A 21071-nucleotide genomic window follows, 5' to 3' on the forward strand; every position below is an offset into this window, starting at 1 on the left:
CAGTAGCAGCATCCATCCTCCATCCTCCACCCCTCCCCCTCACATCCGTCGCATAGAACAGCCCATTTTAACGGTGCCATCACCGAGTGCGGTAAACGGAGCATCTTTTCAACATGTAGACTAATTCTTTACCTCATCTTTTGGAACGTGTCCGTTTCATCTGTAACACTGTAAAATGAGCGCAACCATGACAAATTCATCAACAGGCATTCTAATAGCCTAAGAAATACCGGCGGTCCATAATTTAGGCTATGCAAACACGCAAATATCTAACCAGCATCATTTCATTTTCTTCCGCATTAGAGGAATTCCATACAGCCGTCTGTTCCACATCCTTTTTTTTTATCTCCTGTCTAGAAACAACAGATGGGACATCACGTCGATAGGCTTCACATCATGCACGTTTTTTCCTCCTGAATTTGAATTTAAAATAGAGCGAACCATAGCCTACTGGAATTCAGTTTTGTTTGTCTTAAAACTCCCCAACGTCCTTGGATATGGCCGGGTGAGTATTATTACAACCGATTACATCCTCATGATAATGGGAAACGATTATATTGACTCTTCATGTCTGTCATTGTGATTGAGATTATTTTCAGAATATGTGATTATTATTATTAATACGATTATTAGGCAATTGCTCCTTCTTTGGAAAAAATAATAGGGTTGGTTACTGCACATATAGCTACATTATGAATCAATGCAGTTGACAATGCAATAGATTGTGACATGTGAATCGCATAACGATGTAAAATGTTGCTAAGCATTTTATTATAGGCTACATTGACTAAGATAGTTATCATCACCTAATTGTATCAATAGCCTACGTTTATGGTGTGGTTTGCAATCGGAATGGGTCATGATTAGAATTGGTGAAGACATTGGCATGTCATGTAAGGAAAAAATGTCAGATCAGGTTTGTTATTCGGAGTGAGGTAAGCAAAAGTAATCTAAATGTCTTAAATGAATGAATCAGATCACAGCATGGAGATGTGTTCTGCTAACCGGTCTTCGGTGATAACCTTGTAGGCCAGCCTTCATATTCAATTTGCGCGTGCAACATTTTATGACCTTTTATCACAAATACATTTATTTTTATCTTAGTTGGTGTGTTAGCATGCTCGTACAAATAATTCATAATGTTAGCCTATCTGCATTAAATCATATTATTCCCTTCACAGTTATAATCAAGTAGTTATTAACAGATATAATGTGTTGATTATGTCTCTTATCTTGCAATACAGTCACCAGTAGATCGTTTACACTCAGATTTCAAGCACACCAAGGTTAACAACTGATATCTGAAGGTTACAAGCAAAGGGCACCATCACCGTTTTGGCTTTTCTGAGAATGATACAATTACATCTGATATCAATAGGTTACTATATTTAAATGTGGTTTTAGCATGCAAATTACTGTAAGTGTAAATATGAGAATCGTAATTATGTTTCGTGGCATGATGGAGAAATTCTCGCATCACTGAGATGACAGTATCCCACAGCTGTATGTCTGATCGCAGAGCATCATGGCTGTTGCGTGTTGCCTTGGTAAAACCTATTCTGGGATCGGATTGGCTATTCCATGTAAGCATCACCACAGGATTTGTGCATGGTTAGAAAGCGGTAGGATACTAAGCTGAAATGTCCATTATGGTGTCCAAGCCTGTACAATTGGCGTTTGAGGGCCACGATGTTTAGAGGGATCTTATTAGTGCACGTCAAATAAATAAAATGTAATAAGCACGTATTCGATGTGATTTTTAACGATGTGTTAAATAGGAGATTCCTTTTATACATTTGTGCAAATTTGACTGTATCTAAATTGTTTTCCGATTGCATATTAGGAACTTGCACTATACCTCTGTATATGTCAGTACACAATTTTCTCCAGAACCACCTTCTTATTTGCTTTTTAATTTTAAATTTCTCATCAGTGTTTCAAAATTCTCTCATTCCCGATTTTTAGATTATTCAAGCTGTAGAAGTCTCTGGTTCCACACCTCAAAACAAGCCAAATTGTCTCCATTTATTTGTATTGATAGGTTTCCCCCTAGTCATTTGGCTTGATAATATATTAGGATTCAAAGATAAAAGGAATAAAAACACATCAGGTCAATATATCTGATGCAATAAACATCTAACAAATCCTCCCCTAAACATCAACATATGCTTGCTGACACATGCCTTGGTATGGGGAATCCTAGAAGGAGTAGAAGAGGGAGTGACATGGGGGAACACTAATCCAGAAACCACATAGTCACTTTCTACCTGCCCTACACTGACACAGGTACATCAGAAGATCGTAGCTGTAAAGAGTTTTAAAGAGAGCTCACACTTATATCACCTAATAGCCATGGGGGACTTAGCCAACAGTTCTGTAGAGTTCCACCCCAAAAAGCAACAAGGTAGTGTAGGTGGAATGGAGATCAACCATGCGGGAGACTTTGGGGCCACCCTGGAGGATCTGCGGACACTCATGGAGCTAAGGGGTGCAGAGGCCATTCAGAAGATCCAGGAGAACTACACAGACACAGAGAGCCTCTGTCAGAGACTAAAGACTTCTCCAGCCGACGGTGAGTGTTATTTTGGCTTGTCTGCTTTTATGTCATCATCTAATTGAACCTTACAGCACCAATTTTTAGAGTCTTGATATTTCTATCCTGCCTATGTGCCAAGGGTCCTAAGTGGCAGGAAGATATAATTACTGTATTTAATTCAGTGTGAACTTAACACCTAATGCCACTGATGCTGTCTGGTTTGTCATAGTCTGAGATGGTGCGCGGGTTTATATGGAGTGAGATGTTCCATTTTTTGCTGTCGTCATCTACCATCCATTCTCTCTGTAGCTTTATAACAAACTCTGTCTTCCCAAACATTCTTTAATTTTAAGTTGCTAAGCTACAAAAGCAATCTGGTGGGTGTGAGGCAGAGATATAGACACCTCCTCTCATTCATCATACTGCAGCGCATATCGAGCAGGCTTGAGAAGAAATGGGGATTTGATTTGTCCATTTGCATACGATTTTACATTTGTAACTCCTGCACTCTTACAAATTTCAAATGAATGTCTTGAATGTCTTTGATTTAAAAGATTTTTTATTTAACATAATCTAATTCGGTAGAATTATTGTGCTATAATGATTGTGGAACACAGCACACTCTTTTGTTTCAGTGTAGGCTGTTTTCCGTTAAAAAGCCATATGTTCATGAACATATGATTACCATGGCAACTGACAATATTACCTGAATGGGTAAAGGATGACTTTTGAGGTGAATATTAATTGACAAAATGTATTTGGCCTTAGTAGTTGTGCCTGGTCTAAAATTCAATTGTTTCACTGTTTCACACATATTTGTGAACTTGGTCAAGGTTGATACAAGAGAGACCAACCCATCAGATATTATTGGGTTAAAAGAGACAGAGAGAGAGTACAGAAATGATGACAAGGTTGCCAGTAGCAGCAGGTGACGTTTGGCAGGGGACGACATGAAGAGTGTGTGACAGTCTGCCTGAGTGTGTGTGCCAGAGCACACACCCCACAGTGCAGCAGACACACACTGACTTAGCCATCTGTGCTCTTCCACCCCATCCATCTAATTTCACCAAGAGGAGCCCATAACCCGTGTCAGCACTTCAGTATTAGCATGTCAGTCATGTGACTCATCAACGTTGACAGAAACATGCATTTAAATCAATGTGATGATACAGTACTGCCTGCGATTATTGTAGTTATGTTAAGATGCATTACACTACCATCACGAGGATACTGGAAATGAAAAAAAACCCTCTCAAAAAGCTCTAATTCGTTTGCTTGGTTTCCTTCTCTAAGGCTTGTCCGACAACCCAGCTGACCTAGAGAAACGCATGCAGGTGTTTGGACAAAATTTCATCCCTCCTAAAAAGCCAAAGACCTTTCTACAGCTGGTGTGGGAGGCCCTTCAGGATGTCACCCTCATCATTCTGGAGATCGCTGCTATCATCTCTCTGGGCCTCTCCTTTTACCAACCTCCTGGAGAAGAAAGTGAATGTAAGTCTAACAATGAGCTAACCCAGCGAGCCACACTCCTGGCAACAGGTTCTTTAGAGTTCAGCTCAGGTTTACAAACACTCTCAATCCGCACTGTTGGTGCCAAAAAAGGGAATGGATAACAGAGAACTTGGGCTGATATTGAGTTAATAGGTTGTATCACATGGGATGGAGTATTAGATGAATGGCCTAAAATCGATGTCCTGCTTCTCTCTCCTTTCAACTTCCTCGGCAGCGTGTGGAAATGTGGCATCTGGAGCAGAAGACGAGGGTGAGGCGGAGGCAGGCTGGATTGAGGGGGCAGCCATCTTGTTGTCTGTAATCTGCGTGGTGTTGGTGACAGCTTTTAACGACTGGAGCAAGGAGAAGCAGTTCCGGGGGCTGCAGAGCCGTATTGAGCAAGAGCAGCGCTTTGCTGTTGTGCGGAATGGCACTGTGATCCAGATTCCTGTGGCAGACATGGTGGTTGGGGATGTAGCCCAAGTCAAGTATGGTGAGACCACAATCCTAAATGGTGCTAGAGGGTTTGGAGTGCCTTGAAACAAAGTGTATCATGTATCACACAGACAGTACTGTAGTGGAATGCGCTGAACAAGGTCACGTGGGCATTGATAAAAGCTTCTATCTTCAACTAATGGCATACATAATTAAACTAAATTCAAGTCTTCTTTTGTAACTCCATTTGCAAAAACGACAGATTTACAAGTAGATTTTGATGAGGAAGCCTTCCCCTCTCCCCAACCCCACATTGCATCTGTTCCTCATCCTTGTGTGATCCCTCTCTTGTTGCCCCCCAGGCGACCTGCTGCCTGCAGATGGAATACTGATACAGGGCAATGACCTGCAAATCGATGAGAGCTCGCTGACTGGAGAGTCTGACCACGTACGCAAGTCTGTGGACAAAGACCCCATGTTGTTGTCTGGTAAGTTGTTTGGACACAGTAATCAGGTTAGAGTTAGAATCTAAGATGGTACTAGAATGTTTGTTTGGTGCCTTCTGACAATATACATGTATTTGAACAAGCTTAATCCATTCATTAATGTGTATGTACCTATGTGTTTGAGTATACTTTAACTCCACATACATGTGATGACATATGCATGTGACTGATGGGCTGCCTGATTACATGCCATGTCTGGTGTGTCTGTTTGCCGGTTGCGCTGAGGAACAGAGAGAAGGGAAATCTCATTGCCTGTCTCGGTAAGGGAGTGCGTCTGACAGGGGTAATGGGATTGTAGCCTCTAGGCAGCTTCCTGAAGCACAGGGTCACACAGCCATTAGATCCACATGGGACCTGAGCTCATCCTTCTTTCAATAATGATCCCCTGGCCAGAGCTGCTTGTGACAGGTTCACTGGCTCCTTCACTGACTTCTTACTAGCTTCACATCTGGAATCTATTTGTTTGTGGTGACTTATGACTTAGAAGCAATATAGTTTACAATACAACAGGATATGACTAGCAGCAGTTTTTAATCTAGTATCTGTATATATTGTTTCAATGCTGTAGTTTTGAGCAGCCACACAGGATACATGTGAAAAGCCATTGCAGAGATTGAACTGTATACTTGCCATTCCTTGATGTACTGGTAATTACCGAGGGCAATTATACCATAGTTACTCCAGCAGAGAGCTCTGTGAATAGTGTCATCAGCCAATGCTGCCTCTGTGTGATGCTGTAGTCTAATTAATGGGAACATAATGGAGCTCTTTTGTACAGAAGTAATTAGATCACTGCTCAGAGGAGAAAAAAGGAAAGAAAGTGAGAAAAGGATGGTGATCTTTGTATTTGCTGCTCTATCAAAGTTAGGAGACAGTACCCTGCCTATAACAAAAGTCTACACCATGATGCTGTGTGTGTGTGTTTGTTTGTGTGTGTATATGTATGTGCATGGATGTGTGTGTGTGTGTGTGTGCGTGTGCTCAGGAACACATGTGATGGAAGGCTCAGGGAAGATGCTAGTTACTGCCGTTGGAGTTAACTCTCAAACTGGAATCATCTTCACTCTTCTGGGGGCTGGAGAGGAAGAGGAGGAGGAGAAGAAAGACAAGAAAGGTAAGACAGAATTACACTGAAGCGCACTCCTTCTAGATGTTCACTGTAATCACTGCTGGTCCTCAAATGTACATACATGTATATAGGGATCTTTCTGAATGTTGATAGGCATTAAAATTCCAATATATTGCCATTTATTTTTCAAAGTGCACATTTACAGACAACAATTACTGTGCATCGGCAGTCAAAATAGGAGTTATGAATAGAAACTGTAGCATTGAGTCATTCAAGATGTGAAGAATAGAGTGGTTTTAAGCTTTACAGTGTGCATGTGGGATGACATGGTAAAATAATCAGAAGAGGGAAGAGAAAGAACAGAACGTGGGAGAATTAAAGAAAGAGAAATGGGGGGGGGTACAAATACCTACTGCATAGTCCTCCTCATTCTCTACCCTGTCTCGCCATCTTCCTGATGTGAGGAGAGTGGTAGCTGTTTAATAATTCTATCCAGTAAAAGCATTGCAGTCTGCAGAGCAATCAATAATTGAATGGAAAGGGAGAGCAAGATGAAGCTGAGGTTACACAGGAGAGGATGCTTTGGGTTTTAGGAAAGCTTCAGTAAGGATACTAGCATCAGTTATAAAAACATATGTATTATTTACTGCTGTTCATTCATTCATTTTTATCCATTCTATTGTTTTCTGTTTACCATCCTTTTAAAATGTTTTAATTGTTTTTATACCTTAATTTAAAAATCTCTTATTGTCCTTGTCCCATCTGAAACTCCCACACTACCTCCCTGTCAGAGGGCAATAGTAGCTCAGCTATGCAGCAACCCCCTGCAGTCGAAGCAAAACAGATCCACATCACTAATGGTAGGTGTCTGTCCTACTAGTGAGATAGGTTTACTGAAGGGCCACACCCTTACTACAGGAAACTGTGAGCCCTTTGCACAAGTGGGTTGCATTTTGTTTTACAGGTTAGATTTTTAACTGGTATTTACGGTTTATATAATAAATATGTTAACTATTTAATCCAATAGTTGTTTTGTTTTGGCTGTATTTCTATTCATCTTTATCCTTTTAGTATGGGAGTAGTTACAATTACCTATTTAGTTTTACTACATTAAACTGTAAATATTTGATGAAAACAAGATACAAAACAAGATTTAAAAAAAAGATACAAACATTCCTGTCTCTCTACTGAGACAGGAATGTTTTGACATTACAGTGAGATAATTATACTGACGAAAATATCATTCTCACTCTAATCTGTCACTTTCATTTTGTCTTTTAATTTATTTTTGATTACTTTTAATGTTCTGTTAACTTCCTTTGCCATATTTCAACTCTGCGTTAAGTCATCCCTGTTGAATTCAGTCTAATGATGAACAGGGACTAATGTAAACATCAGTGCATTCAACGTTCTTTCAACCTGGATTTACCCATTTACTAATTTAAGTGCAATTTCATTTCAGCCCCTACAGTGAGTGACTTTTTCTTAACCCTGTTTGTCACATTCACTGTGATCTAAATCAATGCATTCACCTATCTCTTACACAGGCAAGCCAGATGGTACATTGGAAAACAATCAAAACAAAGGTAAGAAGGCCAGTATTTTCTTTTACCACTAAATATTGTTTGCATCATATTTATAAAATATTCTCTACCAATGATCCTAATCTGGGTAGGGTGTGTATACAGTAATAGCAGACATTTTCTGTCCATTTTTGGCCTTTTATGGTGACCTAATCACTTCCCAACTTTGTGGCACCCCGGACCCTAGCCAAGAAACAGGATGAGGCTGTTGCCATGGAGATGCAGCCCCTGAAGAGTGCAGAAGGTGGGGAGGTTGAGGAGAAAGAGAAGAAGAAGACCAATGTTCCCAAAAAAGAGAAATCTGTCCTTCAGGGCAAACTCACTAAACTGGCAGTGCAAATCGGGAAGGCAGGTGAGGCAAACTTAATTCAATGGCCATCATCCCTTTTCTCCTCGCTGACTTATTCACTTTCATGTGCTGACTAAGTATTCACTTTGTAAAATGTATTCCAAAAGTTTGCTGACTTCAAAAATGACCTGATGTAAACCATGTTTAAAACATTCCTTGCTCTAAGCATACAGTACCACATTGAGGAATTCATTTTGAATTAAAGCTTTCTGTTTGTCTTCTCTCCCTTAGGCCTGGTCATGTCAGCCATCACAGTTATCATTTTAGTGGTGTACTTTGTGATTGAGACATTCGTGGTACAGGGCAGGGAATGGCTCCCTGAATGCACGCCTGTTTACGTCCAGTACTTTGTAAAGTTCTTCATCATCGGTGTCACAGTGCTGGTAGTAGCTGTGCCCGAGGGGCTTCCCCTGGCTGTCACCATATCCCTTGCCTACTCTGTAAAGGTAAGGACACAAAACTGAGTCAAAACTTGGTGTGTGTGCGTGTATCAGTACGTATATTTCAGCTCCTCCCCCTCCCCCCCATCCTGCAACTGAAACAAGCACACAGAAACACCTAAACTCAATTTATTCATAAAACTGTTTCTTAATTACACCGAAAATGTAAGACTATACATGTGCCTCTCTCTCTGTGTTTCTGCCTGTCATTAGAAAATGATGAAGGATAACAACCTGGTTCGTCACCTGGATGCATGTGAGACCATGGGCAATGCCACTGCCATCTGCTCTGATAAGACTGGCACCCTGACCACCAACCGAATGACTGTGGTGCAGGCTTATACTTGTGACCAACACTTCAACAAGGTCCCAGATCCTGAACAGCTCAATCCAATGGTGCTGGAGATGCTGGTTAGCTCGATTGCTGTCAATAGCGCCTACACTTCTAAGATTATGGTGAGACATTGATTACCTATGAACCCAATCAAATTATTTGATATGGAAGCAGTATCCACACCCTTTCTATTCCCTCGTAATGTAATTTGCCTGTGTCTATGCACGGTAGTCTGTTTCACATTTGCAAACTAGGATTTTTAGCATGTCTCCTTCTAGCCTCCAGACAAAGAGGGCGGCCTGCCCAAGCAAGTGGGCAACAAGACGGAGTGTGCGTTGCTGGGTTTCGTGCTGGACTTGAAGAGAGACTACGCTCCAGTGAGGGAGCAGATCCCTGAGGAGAAACTCTACAAGGTCTACACCTTTAACTCTGTGCGCAAGTCCATGAGCACCGTGGTTCAGCTTCCTGACGGGTCCTTCCGCCTCTACAGCAAAGGGGCCTCCGAGATCCTACTCAAAAAGTGAGTCTTGAGTACAAACCCCCACCCTTAAATATATACTAATTGAGCCACTCGATGTATTTGTGTTACATCGGTGTTGTGTTATCGAAGCAAGTGAGTCCGATTTTGGTTGCATTTGATTAAGTTGTATTTAATCATGTCTATTATTGTGCACATTTTCTTGTGAAATGTGCTAGAAAGATTTGATTCGTGGCTACAGGATTGATGAACTTATTTCGTACTGAATGTGTCATAACTTCCATTACCTTCACCATTACCCATTTGATTTCTGTCTGTCAGATGCACGTCCATCCTGGCGGCAGGGGGGGAGAAGCGGAATTTCCGTCCACGGGACAGGGATGAGATGGTCAAGAAGGTGATTGAGCCCATGGCTTGTGATGGCCTGAGGACCATCTGTGTGGCCTACCGGGATTTACCTGCAAGTCCTCAACCTGACTGGGAGAACGAGGCTGATATCTTGACTGACCTGGTCTGCATCACAGTAGTGGGCATTGAGGACCCTGTCCGCCCAGAGGTAGGTGCCAACACAGATCAAATGAGAGGCCAGGAGAGTTGGGTGCAGCTCACCATAGTTTGATATGTTTATTCTACATCTCCACTGTAGTAGGGTTGACAATTAAGCCATTGGCAACTTGAAATTAGCATAAAACTACATTGTGACAAGATGTCTTTTCCAACCAGGTCCCAGATGCCATCAAGAAATGCCAGCGTGCAGGTATCACTGTGCGCATGGTGACAGGTGACAACATTAGCACGGCTCGTGCGATTGCTGCCAAGTGTGGCATTATCCAGCCGGGGGATGATTTCCTGTGTATTGATGGGAAGGACTTCAATCGACTAATCAGAAATGAAAAAGGAGAGGTACTTTCTCAGTCTTTTCTGTCACACCTTCAGGTTGTGCAAAATGCTTCTTCTAGGATCATGACTGGAACCCAAAATTATGTATTTTTGACCTTATATCAGTAAATAAGTGTGTATCAAGGTTTTCAAATAGTCTGCTTCTAATTATTTTTACTCTGAACATCATATTAACTATTACAATCATATTCTTGACTCAGGCATTTGAAAATATTTGTGCGGATCCTATGCGTTTGCCTTATCCACTCTAATTCTTCCAGGTTGAGCAAGAACGCATGGACAAGGTTTGGCCCAAGCTGCGAGTTTTGGCTCGGTCTTCCCCAACAGACAAACATACTCTGGTCAAAGGTGGGCCAGAGTGTAGGACCAGGCCTCCATTATCTAATTTTGATATAACTTTGTAAACATGGATACTGTATTGTTGCTAAACACAGTGAATCATTCAGAATAAGAGCCCAGCTATCTGTTCATGCAGGAATAATTGACAGCACTGTAACGGAGAAACGGCAGGTTGTGGCTGTGACAGGGGATGGGACAAATGACGGACCAGCCCTCAAGAAGGCTGATGTTGGCTTTGCCATGGTAAGAGATGGTGATTATGATGAAGATGATGATCCCTTGGAAAGTTATGTCAGATATTGCTATACTGGTACAATCTTACTAAAAAGCTAAAAATGTAAGAACAGAAAAAGATCCACATCTGTTGCTGCCTTACACAAATGCTTGCTCTAATTAGTCTGACAAGCCAAGTGTGTAACTTTTTCTTTCTCTGTGCAGGGTATCGCTGGTACTGATGTTGCAAAGGAAGCCTCTGACATCATCTTGACAGATGATAACTTCTCAAGCATTGTCAAGGCAGTCATGTGGGGGAGGAATGTCTATGACAGCATCTCCAAGTTCCTACAGTTCCAGCTGACCGTCAACGTGGTGGCTGTCACTGTGGCCTTCACGGGTGCCTGCATCACACAGGTACTCATGATCTAACTCAATTCAGGAGTATACAGAGTTATATGTACTAGGTATTGTCGCTACAAAGGGTTTCTCTAGCTTACTCTTTAAGATGTCTTTGTTCATTCACTGCACCTTTTTCTCCCTACCCCTCTACCCAGGACTCTCCTCTCAAGGCGGTGCAGATGCTGTGGGTAAATCTGATCATGGACACCTTCGCCTCCCTAGCCCTGGCAACCGAGCCCCCTACTGAAGCCCTGCTCCTGAGGAAGCCCTACGGTCGCAACAACCCCCTCATTTCCCTCACCATGATGAAGAACATTCTGGGCCATGGAGTCTATCAGCTCATCATCATCTTCACCCTGCTGTTCGCAGGTATGTGCTGGCTAGGGATGGGGAAAACGTGGAAATGATATTGAAAGGGCATGGAACTAAGAACCCTTGTTTAATTGTGTTTTTTGTACTCATTCAACATATTTTAGGGGAAAAGATCTTCAACATTGACAGTGGCCGCAATGCCCCTCTGCACTCTCCCCCCTCTGAGCACTACACCATTATCTTCAACACTTTTGTGCTAATGCAACTATTCAACGAGATCAATGCCCGAAAAATCCACGGAGAGAGGAACGTTTTTGACGGGATCTTTTCGAACCCCATCTTCTGCAGTATTGTTCTTGGAACTTTTTTAATGCAGGTGAAAATCTTTGGACGGTTACATTACCTTTTTCCTTCCTTGAAAGATTCAAATGATAAGTTAGATAGCGAGGAAACATGATGCAGTATAATGAACCATATTAACCTTATGTCTGGTTCTTTCCAGTTTGTTATAGTGCAGTTCGGAGGGAAGCCTTTCAGCTGTGCACCTCTCAACTTGGAACAGTGGCTCTGGTGTCTGTTTGTGGGATTGGGAGAGCTGCTGTGGGGACAGGTACTGCCCTAGAATTGCACCTTCACTTTCACTCTAGGGTTTTATTAGTCTTTTTGCATTTTTACTGTGCACTGCACCATATATACAACTAAGTTCTATAATTACACATTTCAGTTTGTGATTTTGGCTCTATAAATTGCACATTGAGTAATCATTGAGTAGGTCAGATATTCAGAGAAACAGCCACCCATAGCAAACCTGACTTTTTCGCTGCAGGTCATCACTACAGTACCCACCAGTCAGCTCAAGTGTTTGAAGGAGGCAGGTCACGGGTCAGACGAGGATGAAGTCATTGATGAGGACAATCCGGAGGATGAGGATGAGATTGACCATGCAGAGCGTGAACTGCGTCGAGGGCAAATCTTGTGGTTCAGAGGGTTGAACCGCATCCAGACTCAGGTACAGTAGTTTGGGCTCAACCATTCTCTGATTGCTGTCTGAAATATATAGAATTTGCAGTAATCCCCTTCAGTTTAGTCTGATGTTAACTATACTGTATCATGTATTTCACCATTTATTGGGTTTCGTTCATTATAAGATATTTAGCTTTCTTTTATATAACGTACACTTCATCTGCTATAACATCGGGTACAATATAACAGTGTAATTTAGATTCCCTTCAGTGTTACACATAAACATCATTAATTAATTTCTCTTAAACTGTATTTCTCATCTTTTCAGTATGATCTCAGATTCATTTACCGATCACAGGTCTGGTTCCCAACCATGTTTGGTATCTCTTCACACCTTTGAACCAAGAAAGAAGTGATTGAACTTTAGACAAAGTACAACCTCTTTAGATAAAAAGCATAATATGACAATAAAAGATTCATATAAATTCATTGATCCTGAAGAAAATGGAACTGATAAATACCAGAGACATTTGAAGCCTGTCCCTTGCCATCTTCATGTTCATGTTACAGCCCCTTTTATGTGCCCTACAGAGCCCTTAATCGTCTCAGTCAGTATACTTCGCCTTTGTCTTGTCCTCCCTGTAATGTCCATTTCTCTATCTCCAACAGATGGAGGTAGTGAGTACCTTCAAGAGAAGTGGTTCCTTTCAGGGTGCTGCACGCCGCCGTTCGTCAGTTCTCAGCCAACTCCATGACGTAACCAATATTTCTACTCCCACTCACGTAGTTCTCTCCACTGCCAATTCAACTGGTGCGCCTGGGAGTGAGTTTCTGCCATCCATTAACGGAACATAACAAAAGCTATCCACGCATCGTCCTGAAAATGAGCATGTGTGAAAATGTCCATGTAAAGTTGCACATTTGCCTGCCCCGAAATGCAATGAAGCATCAGAAAGATAGAGTGAGAGAGTGTGTGTGTGTGCCTGTGTGTTTGTGCGATTCACACTCTAGTGCTTGACCCACTGACTTTCTCATCTAGTTTCCTTCTTTCTTTCCTGTCTTTTTAAATTCTTTTTTACCGCCTTTTTACTACCTCATGACCTTAATCTGTTCCTTTTTCCTGCTGCTTTGTTTGGCTTCACACATTCTGTGATCAGTCTTTCAAACATGTTCATCTGCTCAGAGCTGGAAACATCCAACATTGTGAAACATCCAAGGTTATAAAAATGTAACAATCAATAAAAACAGTCAATAAGGTTATTGTGAAAACAGGCATTAGAATTTGTATTCATAAAAAAGTTAATTCCTACTGGAAAGACAGTTTATAAATCAAATGGACATACCCGTCACTGGTGTTGGTTATTTACGTTTACATTTAGTCATTTAGCAGACGCTCTTATCCAGAGCGACTTACAGTGAGTAGAGGGACATTTTCCCCGAGGCAAGTAGGGTAAAGTGCCTTGCCCAAGGACACAATGTCATTCGGCACAGCCGGGAATCGAACCAAGAACCTTCTGATTAATAACCCGACTCCCTTACCGCTCAGCCATCTGACCTCCGGGCGTGGGATATACAATCATCACAGCATTGAAGTTTATAGACAGTAATATACGTGTCATTTTTGCTGTCCATCGTTGTAAACAGTTCTAAACCTTCGAGTATACGCCTGCAACAGTTTTGGCCTGTTTGAGATGTTGCTATCACATCTTCTTCTTCAGGTCATTGTCACACATAGTTACTGTTAAACGCAGATACAGTACATTTATACAGTTGATTTAGAAAATAACCAAGTGCATAATTTGCCCTCTCGTGTTATCTTTCTTTTTATTCCTCTCTGTCTAGGTTCAGCACTTGAGTCAAGACATTAATCCTTCAAATGTGCCTCTGTTTTCAATTTTTATTCCTGACTTAGTTTCCATCCTGAATGCTGTGGATTCTTTTGGTTTATGGTTCTATTCTATAAACTGGATGTCTTAGTGGCTTTTTATCTCAGTGAAGTCATTGATGCCATCCCCTCTTAAGTCAATATGATCTAATATCAGAGCCACACTTTCCCTTTTCTTGGATTTTAGTTTAGCAACTTCCAGTTTCCCATCTAGAACAAATCAAAATATTTCTATCTGTTGTACTTAATGTAGCATTTTGTGGAAATGAATGTTCTCACACACCTTGTTAGTAGCAACAAGTTATTATTAAGGCCTACTTTTTATTACTGCAACACATTGAGTATTTTTTAATACTTAGGGGTAAATGCCAAGATACTTAATTACTGAGTTTAATTACTTTGCTGAATTGACACAGTTCAAATACATTGAATTTAACGCTGAACTGTTACTGATATGCTGTACATTGTTGTCATTAACCACATCTGTCCTCAACTTCAACATCCTCTTCCTTGTCCATTGTCATACAGTCACTTTACTGATTCATGTATTTAATCAACCTCCTTACCATTAACTTTGCCCTCTTAATCGCTGGTGGTTTTTCCATCCAGCTTCCTCAGTGGCAGTCAGAACTAAGCTAATTTGAACAGTTATGTTAAAGAGTTGTTGGCACTATACTCGAACGTTTACGACCTCTACAAGATTGAAGAATTATTGTCATGAAATCCAATTAAATGTATTTTTCTAAACGTATCTGAAATTGAAACAAGCAGGCTCCTTGGAAAACGACAAACTGATATATTTTATTAATCTTTTCTCTGTACTGTCTGATCTCTCCATTCCAAAGTGTAGTGGGTCGTGTAACTTCTTATCCATATTTAAGAGAAGTCTCTTGAGTTTTCTTAGACAAAAGGGTTACAATTGCTCACAGAATTTGTCTTATTGGGTGCATTGCTGGGAAAATTAGCCTTTGTAGCTTTGTTTGCTATGCTTGAGAAATTGTATATTTGCTTACTGAGATCCCATGCGCATACAAAAAGGAATCAAGGAATCATACTTACGATGTGTTATCTGCATATGCAAAACCTTCTCCTATTGATCTTAATGCATGTTTTGCATGCAAATGATTGCCTAAAGGTAAACAACAGGTATACCAAAAGTCTGGTTTACACTTCTAACTTTTGTAGAAAAAGATAATTTATTGAGCCATATTGGCCATTTTGTGGGCGTGACTGATCCTACCATTACCATTGTCTTTTCATCTGCTTGTATTTGAATGTCCTTTCTTTCTACAGCATGGCAGTGAATGAGGGTTTGAGCTCACTTGATCTGTCTCTGCATGCTCAGTATGCTTTTGGTTCTAGATTGGTCTTTTATACCCTTTGTCAATGTATTCTTGTCTCACTTTGCCTACTTTTCTCACGTGGCCTTCGTTCAGTGTTCAGTAATCCAAAGGTTTTCATATCAAATGATTTGTATGTGCTGTTTGCGTTTTTGTATGCAACAATTTTTGTTGTTGCTCATCTGTTCTATTGTTTTATGGCCCTCTTCACCAATGAATAATTCATTTGGTGCCTATATTGAACTGACAGCTGATTTATTTTGTGTGTTTAAGTTATATTTTTCCATCTTTACACTACTTTCTATAATGTTTTAAGAGTCTCCTAAGCAACAATATCACTGCACATACTATAAAGATGTTACACCATAGCATATACAGACATATTAATATCAATTCAGTAAAGTAAAGTGATTAATTGGGTTACAATTAATACTTAGAAGAGAAAACTTAACAGTTATCGTTGGCCATTTAAGTACGAATTATTGGTAGGCTAACACCATTATTAACCGGGAGGCAATCTGTTGTTTTGGCGTGAGATAATTACAAACTTTTACAACATATTTTTTTAGTTACGCCAGTTAAGCCAGAGTTAGCTACATTTGTAATGGCTCAAAATGCTAATAACATGTTCACTTCTCTGCCCTGCCTATTCCCTTTTGTGTTTGTCATTTTCCCATTATGTTTTTAACTCAACATAGATCCGAGTGGTGAAAACATTCCGTAGCTCCCTTTATGACGGTATTGAGAAACCGGAATCCAGGAACTCCATCCATGATTTCATGGTTCACCCGGAATTTCTCATCAATGACGTGGTCCACAATATCCCCTTAATTGACGAAACAGACATTGAGGAAGACTCAGAGCGATCCAACCGCAACCATGTTGGCCTGGTTCTTTGTCAAGCTCCTCCTTCCACTCAGTCTCCCCAACCTCCACCCCGCTCTCACCGCACCCCTGCTCGACCCTACCGCCAGCAGAGCCTCCCTGTTACCCTCAACTGCAACAACAACGCGGTCCAGAATGGTGTCTCCCTGACCCCAGAAGATGCCTCTTCTCGTCCCATCAGCCCGTTGCACAGCTTAGAAACATGTTTATAACTACTATGTTGAACAGGATTTAAAAGGCATAAAATAATACACCATTGACTATGATTGACATGGATGAAGACCTACATGGATTGAATGAGGAACAACTTGATATGGAAAGATAAAGTATTACCTGGAAATGGCATTGACAGGATGAAATATTGCTTCATGAGCCAACCCTTACCCCCCACTGCTTTTAGCCTGCACTCTCTGCTTCAGACCACACTGCTACCCTCTCCCAAACTCCACAGTCCAACAACACTAACCCTATCAGACTCTGGAGACACTTTTAAAATGTATGTCTATAGGCACGCAATAGAGGAGTGATTGGTGTTGTATAGTCAAGAATGAACTGGAATCAAGTCTTGTCATTTCAGTGACAATTGGGAAGTGTGATGGGGTTAATTCATTCTGCTTTTTAACAATGTAATTGTTCCGATTACTACTGTTGTTATTACTACTGCAATTACTACATTTATTACCACACTTATATATTCCAGTTAACAATGCTTCATTAATTAGCTTTATCTATCCATGTATGTATGATGTATGTTTGTATGTATTGTTTGTCTGTTCGCTTAACTGCTGTATTTGTCTCTTTGTTTTTCTGTTTTTATATACTCCTTCTGGTCATGTCCCCTATTTTCCTTTTCCGTGTTTACATGTGTTGTGTCTTTAGAAAGAAAAAGATATATAACTATACAAATGAAGTTGATACGTATGATAACTTCAAACACAAATGGTAATGAAATAGTACATATACTATAAAAAAGTACAAATGAAAAAGAACTGCTCATGGTCTGGCTCTTCTTGTCATGTAGAGATGTCCTGAATTCAATCATTGAATTGGACACCTCCATGACAAAGCAGAACACCTGAGAGTTTTTGAAAAATTACGTTGTGCATAAAGATTAAAGTAATTTATTTAAATGATTATTTTATTTAATCCATGTGTATTATCTTCATTTTGCCTTAATGAGACAATGATATTTATGGTCCCTTTGTCGACTTAAAAAGTCAAATCTTCATCTGATATTTGACAATATGTCAATAGAGACCGCTGCATGTTTGTTTGTAAATGTGTTTTTAGACCGATAGAATACTAGAAATAGACCACAATTTCCAAAAAAGGTTAAATATCACATGACACACATGGTGATGTCTGATTCTGTTCACAATACATCCTGCAGAGGGCACTCAAGACTTACTCATAGTGTTTACTCAGACTGAGTGCTTCTGCATGAGTGACAACTGACAAGGTCTGTGAATGGCCTGGTGCCTGCATGTTTTATTCACTGGGTCCCTAAAACACATTTAGTTTCTATGTATGTATGTCTTAATTTCTCACTAGTTAATTGTCACATCAGACAAAACTTATATGGATGCTAACACATTAAAATCCATAACAAATTTCAGACAGATTAATTTAGATCACATGTTGAAATTGTTTTTAAAACTATTTAGCAGCTACATTAGCTGTAAACAGACAGCTTTTTTTAGATTTAACAAAGCATATGCTACAGTTTATTGTATTTTATATGATGTATAACCTTTGCAGGTGTCTTTTCTGTAGCTGTATTTTTCAGGGAGCACTTTTCAACATCAACACAACAACTAAAAAGAAATCTGAAATGTGGACTGCAAATGATGGATATTTCAATTCCTTAAAAAGTCAAACACTGGGTCAGGTTTAGATTAATATAATCCCAGCCACTGTTGGTCCACATGAAGGTCCAGGGATCACCAAACCAGATTTCAGTGCCAGGGTGTCTCCATGCTCCAGCACCTTACAGAAAGCCTTTGTTTCCCTTAATCTTCCTAAGTCTGAGCTACCGTTGGAGTAAGTGATTTGCCTCGCCTGACCCTACTACAACAGAGCCTTAGATGACATCTGGCTGCTTGCACCTGGTCCAAAGAGACTGTTCTACCATTTTGAAGTAAGTAAGGAAGGGATTAAGGGGTAATAACTCATACTAACTACACAATGCTACCTGTCACTCTGTCATGGTTTGTTCCCCTTGAACTTGTAAAAGACTGTGAGGGTCAAGAAATCCGACAGACATATTCATATAGTCATTTAGCAGACGCTCTTATCCAGAGCGTATATTCACTGACAATACTCGCTCAGACAACAATGTGCTAACAGTGACTTCTTTATCTGCGCATATCAAACTTGGATGTGTTTCGTTGAACTCAAATAATGGCAAACCAGGAATTGTTTTGAAAAACAGGAAATGCTCGGTTTCAAATAGTGATTTCTGCAAAATACACTGCACACTAGCCTCTAGTAGAAAGCGTAGAAGTGTGAGAGAAGTGTTTGTGTTCTATTATGTTCTAAAATGTCACACTCAGGACTTCCTTCAAATTCAGAGCTTGTAATACTTGTTCAGGCCCATCACAATAATAATGAAAGAGATTACAAATGTGTATTTCAGTCAGTTTGCAGTATTAGGAGCTAACACAGTAAGCCATAATTCATTCTCTTCATAGCCAAGCTTCTGAAAGTGATATTGTATGTAACCCCGGAGGACTACAGTATGTAGTTCATGCATGTTTCTCCCCATAAATCAAACGAACAAGCACATTTGTTGAGCTTTCTGATGCCAGGAAAACTATCAAATCTTTTCACTGTGACAGAGACTTGGTTGCACTGACATCCTCGAAATGTATGTCTGTTGGTCTGTGCTGTCGAAAATATCCAGACAGAGCTCATTTTCATGTTGAGCAAAAGTTACTCAGTGTAAGAAACATTTGGAGAGACATTGTTATAGAACAAGAATTATAGCATGAAAGTAAAACCCAACCAACAGCTGTTTTCCTAAATGTCACCTATAGTCTCACCCATGTGGGTGATTCCTGTAAGTACGTTTTATTTAAAAACATCAAAAATCATGCCTTACCTTCTATTGACCTGAGAGGGAACCTGTCACTCAGGTTAAGAATACACTGAATTCCCCAAAGGAGAGTATTTTTGACCAGAAAATACTTGGCTAACATGTTAAGCACACACAATTTTTCTTAATCGACAATGCAAAACAGAGATCCCACATTAACCTTCTCACGGGGTTCAGTTCATTTAGGGTGCATGGATTGGTTGAGATATAGGGGAAAAAATAAAATAATGTCCACCACAACCATACCTACATTTGGAAACACCTTTTTCTAAAATGTCAAACTCAGAGGCAAAAAATGCTTATAAAAACAACATTCCAGAGGACAATGAATCCATGTCTTGGAGACAAAACTCCTTATGCCAGTTTGTACTTGAATACTACAAGTTAAAGCAACTCCCCAGAGGAAACCATTGTTTTGGGCCTCAAGTAAAATTGACACCTTTTTAGTTTTTTCTTAGTATTGTGTGTTCTGTTAGCTATATTACTTAGTTTGGGAGGGTCGATTTAGTAGTAGTAGCCCTTTACTCCTATGACAGTCAAAAAGTTGGTCCCCTCCTATTGAACTGAAGAGAGAATGCAGAGATTTGCAAAGCCGTTAATCATTAGGAATTGCGAATTTCGTGACTCCTGGGTGGTTTATATTAAGTCTTGGCTCTTTGGGTTGAAGGAGTGTTTTTTGTCTTGCCCTCAATAATAACAAGCAACCTTCAGGAGTCCTGTCTACATGCTCGTTTTACCAAACCACCAGTGCACATACGCGCACACAAACCAATCCATGTGACTGCTATAAACTTTCAAGCTTTCGTAAATCAATTCAGTTACCCTGTAACCTACAGTACAACTCCTGCTCTTAGTTCAATGTCAAACACTGTATCAGTTTTGTTTTTTCTTGCTGCATGATGCAAAGAAAATGCTGTGATGGTCAGTTTGACTGGATTCTCACTAGTTACTAAACAGAACTGCTCCCCAGTGCACTTTTAAAAAATAACTTTATAAAGGGAGGTCATAAAGAAGAGTCGACAGTTAGAAAGAGAAAGAGAGAGAGAGAGAGAGAGAGAGAGAGAGAGAGAGAGAGAGAGAGAGAGAGAGAGAGAGAGAGAGAGAGAGAGAGAGAGAGAGGAAATGGGGAGACAAGGCAATTAAACAGTGTTGAAGAAGTCCAAACCTGCTGGCCTGAGGACAGACCTATAAAAGACAGGAACCTTTTATCCCCAGAGCCCTCTGCAACTATGGAAAAATGATTATTGAATCAAGACCGATATCAAATCTTCAACAGCTTCACCTGAAAGCAATCTCTAGTCTGATCCATGAAAGTCTTTGGCATGAATTATGACTCATTGGAACGTCAGTCTCCTCTTTCCAGTCATAAAGACTATGCATGGCGATGTACAACATGACTCCTGTGAGTAAAACTAAACATAACATTATTTTCTGGATGGCATGGTAAAAAAAGCTTTTTCTCTGAAATGGTTTCCCATGGCTTTTCTGAACAAGACACCACACACAATAATAGATTT

The 21071-nt window shown here is 40.3% G+C and overlaps 1 protein-coding gene across 3 annotated transcripts; it reads left to right on the forward strand.

Moving 5' to 3' along the window:
* The first annotated feature begins 60 nt into the window (after nucleotides 1-60).
* atp2b3a (ATPase plasma membrane Ca2+ transporting 3a) lies at nucleotides 61-17594 on the forward strand. 3 transcript variants are annotated; one of them, XM_047041024.1, is made up of 23 exons: nucleotides 271-505; nucleotides 1966-2572; nucleotides 3830-4027; nucleotides 4263-4520; nucleotides 4825-4950; nucleotides 5954-6082; nucleotides 6829-6897; nucleotides 7585-7623; nucleotides 7808-7972; nucleotides 8201-8415; nucleotides 8623-8865; nucleotides 9022-9263; nucleotides 9543-9777; nucleotides 9945-10124; nucleotides 10382-10469; nucleotides 10597-10703; nucleotides 10899-11090; nucleotides 11231-11444; nucleotides 11552-11763; nucleotides 11890-11997; nucleotides 12214-12396; nucleotides 13020-13106; nucleotides 16274-17594. In XM_047041024.1, the coding sequence occupies exons 2-23, from the start codon at nucleotides 2353-2355 to the stop codon at nucleotides 16670-16672; spliced, it is 3909 nt and encodes a 1302-aa protein (XP_046896980.1). In that variant the 5' UTR covers nucleotides 271-505; nucleotides 1966-2352; the 3' UTR covers nucleotides 16673-17594. The 3 variants fall into 3 exon arrangements, with proteins under 3 accessions (XP_046896978.1, XP_046896980.1, XP_046896979.1); XM_047041022.1 differs by lacking the exon at nucleotides 6829-6897 and having other exon boundaries at nucleotides 61-505; XM_047041023.1 differs by lacking the exon at nucleotides 6829-6897 and having other exon boundaries at nucleotides 272-505; nucleotides 13020-13173; nucleotides 16274-16799.
* The last annotated feature ends 3477 nt before the right edge of the window (nucleotides 17595-21071 follow it).

This window comes from Hypomesus transpacificus, chromosome 18, assembly GCF_021917145.1.
Source record: "Hypomesus transpacificus isolate Combined female chromosome 18, fHypTra1, whole genome shotgun sequence".
Lineage (NCBI taxonomy): Eukaryota > Metazoa > Chordata > Actinopteri > Osmeriformes > Osmeridae > Hypomesus > Hypomesus transpacificus.